Genomic DNA, 9,827 nt, shown 5'->3' on the forward strand with positions numbered 1-9,827 from the left:
ATTGGAGGCCTTTCTGTTGCCCCAGGGGGGTCTTTTGCAGAGACATGCAATGAAGATTGAGGAGATTTTGGCCAAATTTCAAATGTAACATTTACTGAGATGTTTTTCCGTGATGTTTTCATTTGCTTACCATAAACCTACACTGTATTTTTACAAATACATGCATAAATATCAAATGGAAAAGAATGAAACAAGACTTGTCATGGTGACTTTATGTAAATTGTAATGATGATTTGTATGTTAAAAGCATAGTTTGACATTTAGGGGTAAAAATGCTCTTTTACTGAAAGGTACGTGTGATCACTGTTACTGCTGCAGTGTCTGTAAAGTACATATGACGCTATTGTGCAGTGTTATAAGGTAGTTTGGAATAATGGATGGGAACGGAGGAGAGGGAACCCAGCGTCAAATCAATCATCAGCAATAAACGAAAAGATCCACACTGACTATGAGTGGGATAAATGTCACCCCCGAAAGCATCAGCAAAGTGTTTTTGTGAACGTTCTATTCATAAAACACATTCTCTAAACTTTCTCCTGTTTGTCCATCCTCCTGCACCACAACCTCTGCCCCCTCTTTAACAGTGACTTTGACGTGCACTATTTATATATTAGTGCATACTAAGAAATAGCCTCACCAACACAACCTGTAATTTCCAAAATTTTGTTGATAAAACGGTTTTTCCTGCATATTAAACAAAGCAAATATAGCAGAGAGCTGATTTTGCTCCATGGAGATGAAGCTGTGACTGTTGTTTCCACGCCTGGGATACACATTATACCTGCATCGGCCTTAAACTGAATGGACGAACCGAGCTCATTATTTGTGTTAATTCTCATCCTCTTTTACAAAAGAAAGGGGAGGAAAAGTATTTTACAAGTTGCCTAACTTTTTCTCTGAGGTGCTGTGAATTAAACTGTATACCGATGCATACGCCTACTGTTCCTTTCCATATCACTGTCTTTATTATTTTTGCGAATGCCAGATTAAATGACACAGTAAAAGAGTCGTGCAGATCACATTAAAGAGATACTAAAACGTGTTTTATCACCTGCTGCTGCCCTAATGTTAGGTAGAAACTTCACTCAGGAATACGAAAATAAATAATAATGGAGTGAATATTAAGCCTCCCCACACTCTGTGAGAGATGAGATCGGGCTTCTGAAGTCACGGCTCCCTCTACAGTTTGTACAGTGGAAATTTTTCCATCCAGTGCAGGAAAACAATCAAACTGACTGTGCTGAACAGTCGGGAGGACACAACGGAGACGCGTCCGGGGATACACACATAATACACAGGCTCACTTGTGTGCGTCTCAAACGCCAGCGGGAACACCAATATCCCCACAGATACGGCAGATTTCCACGTGGATTATTTTCCATTCGGCGGGTTGATTGGCTGTTTTCTGCGGACAATCGGGGGAAAATGTCTCATTCTTTGAATACTTGAGGAGTGACGACAACTTTCCTCCTTTCGGACTTCACCCGCACTAATAGCAGAAGATAAAGCGCGAGGAGAGGAGAGGACTGCTTTTCAACAATGCAAACAGATCAATTACCCGATCAGGATTTGCAAAATTAAGGATTTGGCGTCTCTGCAGCGGAGGTACCAAGCAATGTTTGCAGCGGAGATGCGTTGTTTGCTGAGGTTCATGTCCGTGGATGTTGCGGCTCGGTCGGGCTGCACACGGAGCCTTTGGGTGGCTGTGATTGGACCGGACACAGACTGGGGCTGACTGATGTTTGTCCGAGAGGAAATGTTTTGGGGAAGAGATCAATATGAGTTACTGGCAAAGGGGGAGACGCCAGTCGTCGCGAGTGCCCATATTTCTATGAAGACGAACGGCACCGTGCAGGCATAAGGATTTTTTTTTTCTTGTATTTTAATTCAAAAACATACCAGAAAGATCTTCTTACCACCAGAGATTTATTTATACTTATTTATGATGTGTTTTGCTGCCTTTGCAAACTGTTGCAAACATTGTTACAGTTGGATTTGGATAGTGCTTGCTCCTGCACGAAAGTTTTTTTTTTTTTTTTGTTTTTTTTTTTATCCTTGTTCTTGACTATCATACCCAGGAATTTGATATTGCATCATATTGTCTTTTAAAATAAAAACGCCATGGACTTGTGCATCCCTAATATTTAAATGTAATCTGGACTTTCACTCTGAAAACTTATTTTTTCCGGGACATTGCAACACTTTTATGGAAGAAAACTGTCAGCTAATTATTTTTGAAATCCGGTAGTGTAAAATGTGCTCGCAAACACCTGGAAACATGGCTGGCAGCTGGGTTGTATATTCAGCTTTTTTACTACCATTGTTCGCAGTGGGCACAGCTTTCTCGGGGGTCTTCAACACCACAGACAGAGACGTTTTCACAGATGACTTGCTGCAGGTCAAACTCACACAAGACAGAGCGAGTGAGCACTGGAAGCTCCAGTCTGCTGACTCCCATCCCAACCTATATTTTAACCAAGTGGATGTGTTACACTTGAGGCAAAGGTCCTCTACCACCCACAGTCACATATTTAAAGTCATCAGAGCTGCTGTGCTCACTATGTTGTCTAATGTTCCCTTTTACTTGCCCCCTGTGAAACATGAGGAGTTTACAAGCAAGTGGAATGAGATTTATGGGAACAACCTGCCTCCCCTGGCTCTCTACTGCCTGTTGTGCCCAGAGGATTCTGCTGCTCTGCAGTTTCTTATCAAGTTTATGGATAGGATGGCCGAATATTCAGACTGGAAGGTGACCAGTGCACCGAACGATGAGGTGCCCATGGCGCACTCTCTCACTGGGTTTGCTACTGCTTATGACTTTATTTACTCTTACCTGGATCAGCGTAGAAGGGATTTATACCTCAAGAAAATTCGCGCTGAGACGGTGGAGCTGTATGAGCTCTCTAAGTACAGAGGATGGGGCAAACAGTATCTCCAAAATCATCAAACCACCAACATATTAGCCATCCTGACAGGTGCATTAGTGGTGGGGTCACATGACGATCCAGAGTCAATGATCTGGAAACAAGTGGCAGTTAACTATATGGAAAAAACAATGTTTCTTTTGAATCACGTTGTTGATGGCTCCCTGGATGAGGGAGTAGCCTACGGAAGCTACACAGCCAAGTCTATCACCCAGTATGTGTTCTTAGCTCAGCGTCATTTCAACATAGACAACATGCAGAACAACTGGCTGCGGGGCCACTTTTGGTTTTATTATGCCACGCTGTTGCCGGGCTTTCAGAGAACAGTCGGCATTGCGGACTCCAACTACAACTGGTTTTATGGTCCAGAGAGCCAGCTTGTTTTCCTCGACACCTTCGTCATGAAGAACGGAACGGGCAACTGGCTGGCTCAACAGATTAGAAAGCATCGGCCGAAGGACGGCCCCATGGGGCAGTCATCTGCACAGCGCTGGGCTACACTTCACACAGAATACATCTGGTACAACTCCCACCTCACGCCGCAGCCTCCCCACGATTTTGGCAAAGCTAAAATGCATATTTTCTCAAACTGGGGTGTGGTTACATACGGAGCTGGGCTTCCCAATGGCCAGAGTAATACTTTTGTCTCCTTTAAGTCTGGCAGCCTGGGTGGCCGTGCAGTCTATGACATTGTCCATGACAAGCCTTACTCCTGGGTGGATGGCTGGAACAGCTTCAACCCTGGTCATGAGCACCCAGACCAGAACTCTTTTACTTTTGCTCCTAATGGGCAAGTATTTGTGTCTGAAGCACTTTATGGTCCAAAGTACAGCTACCTTAACAATGTTTTAGTGTTCAGTCCATCTCCTACCAGCCAGTGTAACAATCCATGGGAGGGTCAGTTGGGGGAGTGCGCTAAGTGGCTGCGCTGGACCGATGAAGGGGTGGGTGACGCTAGAGGTGAGGTGATTGCCGCTTCGTCACACAAGGATACGATGTTTGTGAGTGGGGAAGCTGCGCTGGCTTATTCACCCGCCATGAGACTAAAGAGTGTCTTCAGAGCTTTGGTTCTGCTCAACTCGCAGACGTTGCTAGTCCTTGACCATGTAGAAAAATGGGGCGATTCACCGGTAAAGTCACTCAGTGCTTTTTTCCACAATCTCGACATTGACTTTAAATATGTTCCTTTCAGATTCATGGACAGATATAACGGCGCGATGATGGATGTGTGGGATGCTCATTATAAAATGTTCTGGTTTGACACTCAGGGCCACAGCCCTGAAACACGCATACAGGAAGCAGAGCAGGCGGCTGAGTTTAAAAAGAGGTGGACGCAGTATATAAACGTTACTTTCCAAATGACAGGCCCGGTCAGCAGAGTGGCTTACGTGCTGCACGGACCGTATGTCAAAGTGTCCAACTGTAGATTTATAGATAACAGCAAAAATGGAGTGAGGCTTTCTTTAATCATTAATAACACAGAGAAGATTGTGTCCATTGCTACAAACTATAAGGACATTGGGGCAAGGTTGAGTTATTTGGGATTTGGAGGTCACAGTAAAGTTGAGGATAGATATCAAATCACCCGATACGGCCTTGGGACACAAATCCTCCCTAAACAAATCAGCAGCGATAATCAGCTGTTTGACTTTGGATTCACAGTCAATGTAATAGCGGGGGTCGTTCTCTGCGTGGCTATAGGATTTTTGACCATGCAGAGAAAGTTTTATGTTTGCTTCAGCAGGCTGATGCGTTACGCACTCCTCACTGTGCTCATTCTGTGGATAGCCGAGCTGCTGTTTGTCTCTAACAGCTGCGATCAGCTTCTCTGTGGGGTAAAATGGAAAGGTGCGGGTGCCAAAAGCGAAGTAAACAAACAAATCAGATTGTACGAGCAGCACCGGCTCCCCCTTCCCACTGTTGTCATAACGACCCTTCCCGGATCGGGATCGGAAATACTCAAGCACCTTTTTTACAATAGCTCGGACTTTGTTTATATAAGGGTCCCCACCGAGCACGTGGACATTCCTGAGACAGAGTTTGAGTTTGATTCCCTGGTCGATGCCTGTGAGTGGTCAAGGTCAGACGCCGTGAATGGGCGGTTTAAGATTATCCAGGGCTGGCTGCATTCGCTGGTGCATAACACAAAGCTGCACTTGCAAAATATTCAGCTCGTAGAGGGCAGCAAGGTCAAGCAGACCCAGAGAGTCAGCGTCCCCAGGGACAGAAAGAAAAGATCCAGGAAGAGAGAACCGGCATCTGACCTGAAGGGCAAACTGAGGGCCAGTCTGGATAGAGATGCAGAGTATGTAAGGGAAATGAGAAGGCATGTTACAGAGTACCCTAACGCCCGGGTGGTAATCAACATGCGGAGTGGAAGCTGGACACTCAAACTGCCTTTCATTCAGGAGGTAGTGGGACTTTCCTTGAGGACAATATACTTGGTGAGAGACCCGAGAGCATGGATTTATCTCATGGTTTATAACAGCAAACCCAGCCTATACTCCCTTAAAAACATCCCACAGCACCTTTCCTTGATATTCAAGGAGGATGCTGTCAGGGATGGGTGCTCAGCTGTTGTGCCAGAGTTTAAAATGATCCAGAGGCTACTGTCCCGTTATGAGACAAATCCTGTTTTGATTCTGGCACATTTGTGGCTGGCGCACACCGCAGCTGCTCTGAGGGTCAGCGAGAGCCTTCCCGAGGAGTCCTTTCTCCGAGTGAGGTTTGAGGATGTGGTCAACTTCCCCCAGGAGACGGCAGAGACAATACACACATTTCTGGGTGTGCCTGTGTCACCCACAGCCCTCAATCAACTCATATTCACCACCTCTACGAACCTGTACAATCTAATGTATGAAGGAGACATCTCACCAGCCAACATTAACATATGGAGACAGAAAATGTCTCGAAAGGACGTTCGACTGATAGAGGATGTGTGTGGAAGTGTGATGAAGAGGCTGGGTTACACTAGGTTTGCCAGTTAACCGCTGCTGGTCAGCTGATATTGAGCTGTCTTTGTTTACTGTAGCTGCCAGTCACAGCCAGTTCTGAAATGTGTTCTTTTTTCTTTTTTTTTTTTTTTTGCACTGAGCTGAACTTTATAAAAGAAACCCAAAAAATGATGTTAAAAGTTGAAGAAAAACTGTGCTGTCTCTCCATCTGTCTTCAAGCTTTCTCCCTCAGTTGTATTTGTTTGGGTGTGTGTACAGTATTGTATCGACTACAGCGACAGATGTTTGTGAGGGAGGAATACTTTGCATTGGAACAGGTGGAAGGGAGCTCATTTTATTGTTCTTATTGTTCTTCTCCCCCTAAGCAGCCCTCTACAGTTACTTGTAGCGCTCCTTTTATCGACTGAAACTTTAGACCTGTCTTGTCTTACATACTGATGAATATCACTGAATTTCAACATAAATTTTATGTTACTACCCAACAACCGTGGTGTGAGAAAAAATGGTTTGTGCAAAATTCAAAGCTCTGGTTACTTGATTTTTTTTCTTTTTTGGGGGGAAGTGGCAGTACATTTCTTGGTTTGGAACAGATATGTTATGAAGCTCATTAATAAGTTTTGAAATTGTAGGAGACAGCTAATTTGGGCTGTCATTTTACTGTCTGAACTGTTGAGTGCTGTTTCCCTTTAAAACTGTATAAAAAATGCTGCATTGTAAGGGGTCGAAAATGGAGAACAAGAAGATGACTGGTGTTTTTTTTACTCAAGTGATAGATTGTATTTTTGTTGAACCGGTCGAAGGATTTTAGTTAGAAACTCAAAGATGTCACAGCAGTTTAGCACTTTCACAAAATCTGATTGTATGTGGGATTCAGTGCATTTTCCAGGGCTAACTTTACTGTATCTGCTTAATTATTATGGAAGCATAAAATCTCTGAAGATATATAAAATATGTGTAGAAGAAAGAAAGTAAAGTATTTATGAGTTTTAAAGATATATATCCCAAAGGATCAGGAATGAATACCATTATTGTAACTCCCTTTAGCATTTATTGAATTGGATCTGAGGGATGTGCTTAATAGGGATCAAACTGGCAAAAAAAAAGAAACTGTCAGCCTTGACACATTTCTAGTCAAAGCAATTTCCAAAGCACCCCCCTCAGCTAGTTATATTAATCTGCAAAATGCCATAGCTGAGGCTTACTGTGTTTTATTGCTGTGATATATTCACTATAAAGGCCTGAAGGAAATGCAAACAACACGTGTTTCTATTTCCAGTTGCAGTCACTCAGATGGCCAATCATATTTTAGGTTTTTGTCTTTAAAGAGTCCAGTGAGCCTTGCACTGAACACAGATGAATATGAAGTATAGGTAAAAAAATAATAATAAAAAATCAGAGACCATTTCTACTCTGTGATGTTATGCTCCTTGGACTGGGTAAAAAAAAAAGTATATGCTACTCAGTAACCTTTGATGCTGTCTTGCTTGGACATTTCTGTACTGTAAATGGATCACATGTAACATGCAGATGGTGCACTCGTTTCTAAACTCGCCATCGCATCTGTACACAGAATACCCAGTGTTCATTTGGAAATATCCATCTTTCCTTGGCTAGAAGCAGTCCTGTTTGTTTTTTTTCTCTATGAACACTGAAACCCTTGACTGGCTGGAAAACCCGTTTGATGTTCGTGGTCTTTGAATGTGTAGACTTGGCAGACATGCTTTCACTTTGGTGTTGCAATCCTGTTACCAACTCTGTTTTGTATTTGCTTGTGGGGATATGGTTCCTTGCTTCTGTGGCCTTGAATTACAATCATTTCTTTTTTGACAGTTTTTTTTTTCTGGATCTGGAGCAGAAGGAGAAATTAATGTAAAGAAAAGAATAAATTCATAAATATATTGACAACCAGTCTTTGTTTAGGTGTAGTGTATTATTTTCCACAATGGCATAGGCCATGTGATTATAAGGCGTTTGTCCTCATTAGCTGCTTTTATACTCATGTTAAACTAGCTATTATCCTTCGCTACAAAAGACAGAACATAAATTTTAATTTGTTTCTTTCCGTATGATTACGGCTAACCTGCTAGTAATGTGTCTGTTTACGCAGATGCTTGTGCTGCCACATTTTTGCTCTAGCACAATCTCCATTTTATTAGACACGGATGACAGAAGCCTAATTGCTTATATGGGTGATGTGCATGACAAGGAGGAACCAACAATTAAAAACATGTCAGGAAGTTCTAATGCCATGCTCTGACTGAGACTCCCTTAACAGGAGCAGGCTTCGAAAGAGCACATGCTGTGTCTTATGTCTCAGAATGGTGAGTCAGTCATTTCATTACTCATTTGTTCTTGATCCCTCCTGTAACACTCTAATGCTTGGCAGGGTCCTCTGTGCCTAATCCTTCCACGCAGAGGCACATTATTCACAGAAAAACCTCAGGCAAATGCTTTGGAAGGTTTCTACAAGTCTGGACCCGCAGTCCCTGCTTGTAAAGTAGTTCCATTCGTTCTGAATGCAGGAGTAATCTTCCCCGTATATGCATACGTGCTTAATAACTATTCAGGCTTCACAGAGAGCTGGGACATAACTAATAACTTCATTTCTTTTTTTAACCAGAAAATTACTGGTGTCATTTAAAGAGAAGACAAGAGAATGATGCAAAACTAAACTCCACCTCTCTGACAAAAAAAATGATTAAACCCAAATTTATAGAAATGATTATAAACCTTTGCAGCATAAACTATGTTTTTCCTGCGTTTCCTCATGTTTCATCTTACAACCCCTTAGCTGTAGTCACAAGGAGCCTAACATGTATGTAGGGAACCACTTACCTTTCTTTCCTAGCGAATAGTAGTATTTTTACAGAGCCTGTATGCTGCTCAATTTTTGTGTTTATTTTTATTAACTTATGCATTAATCCAGAAAACAAGTCCTGATATTTATTAATGTGTTCAGTTAGTAACAACTAAATCTAATCATTTGGAACTTTTTTTACTGAACTGATAGCAAATGCAAAATTGATGACTATTAGAAAATCCTCTTTCAGTTAAAAGGGCCAATAACCAAATGTGGCCACACTCTTACTTACTTCTAACCAGAAAGTGATCCAAATATATCAGTTTCACTACTTTGCTGACAAAGTAGGAGGATCCTATTTTGATGAAATAGGATCCTCCTAATGTCACTGGCAAAAGGCTTTCAATTCTTGGTCCCCTCATACTAATTATGTCCTTTCGAGTGCATGTGGTTCAAGGACCCTCAAGGTTTAGACTGATAAAGATGAAATACCCAGTAAATATTCAACCCTCACTGAAAACCCGAATGAGTCGAATCCACCAGGAGTATGAGGGAGCGAGGAGAGCAGAACGTGGAGAAGCTTGCCTTTATTCTTGTGGGACAAATCTAGAAGTTATGATACCAAAGGTGGATTTAAGAAAACAACAACAAAAAGACAAAAAGCATTTATAACACTTTCCCTCCAAGCTGGTTTATGGAAATGAAATAAAAGAAATAGTTACAGCCTTCCTGTAAAGAGACAAAATCCCCAAGATCAATAACAACAACTAATAAACTCATGCGATGAAGGAGGAATATGGTTTCCAGATATTCATAGCAAGTCATTCTAAGATTGGACAATCTACCTAAAATTCTGATTTAAAAGAATAAAAATACCCCTGTTAGGCTTTTGGTGGAAAAGTTTTATTATTATGCAAATTATGGACCAATTCTTTGATCAATGCAGGTGGCGAAACCCACAAAAACAGTGACTGGCAGCAGAACATAAACCACAGTCAAATGAAATGAGATTCAAGACCCTAATACATACAGTATTATATAGTTCAGGATTTAAGTTTTCATCTAATGGAAATCTGTTATGATGCTGGAACTTTTTAAGGGCATAGACATATGAAACAAGAGGAAGATAAACTAATCAGAGCTGTGGAG

At 42.0% G+C, this 9,827-nt stretch overlaps 1 protein-coding gene across 1 annotated transcript; it reads left to right on the forward strand.

The window, feature by feature from the left end:
• The first annotated feature begins 1,237 nt into the window (after positions 1-1,237).
• LOC116329616 (dermatan-sulfate epimerase-like protein) lies at positions 1,238-7,786 on the forward strand. The gene has a single exon (XM_031751662.2). The coding sequence runs from the start codon at positions 2,255-2,257 to the stop codon at positions 5,909-5,911; it is 3,657 nt and encodes a 1,218-aa protein (XP_031607522.2). The 5' UTR covers positions 1,238-2,254; the 3' UTR covers positions 5,912-7,786.
• The last annotated feature ends 2,041 nt before the right edge of the window (positions 7,787-9,827 follow it).

Source organism: Oreochromis aureus, linkage group 9, assembly GCF_013358895.1.
Source record: "Oreochromis aureus strain Israel breed Guangdong linkage group 9, ZZ_aureus, whole genome shotgun sequence".
Taxonomy (NCBI): domain Eukaryota; kingdom Metazoa; phylum Chordata; class Actinopteri; order Cichliformes; family Cichlidae; genus Oreochromis; species Oreochromis aureus.

What these genes read in the sequence shown, in the direction of transcription:
- LOC116329616 (XM_031751662.2), top strand. Translation starts at nt 2,255, where the DNA reads ATGTGCTCGCAAACACCTGGAAACATGGCTGGCAGCTGGGTTGTATAT.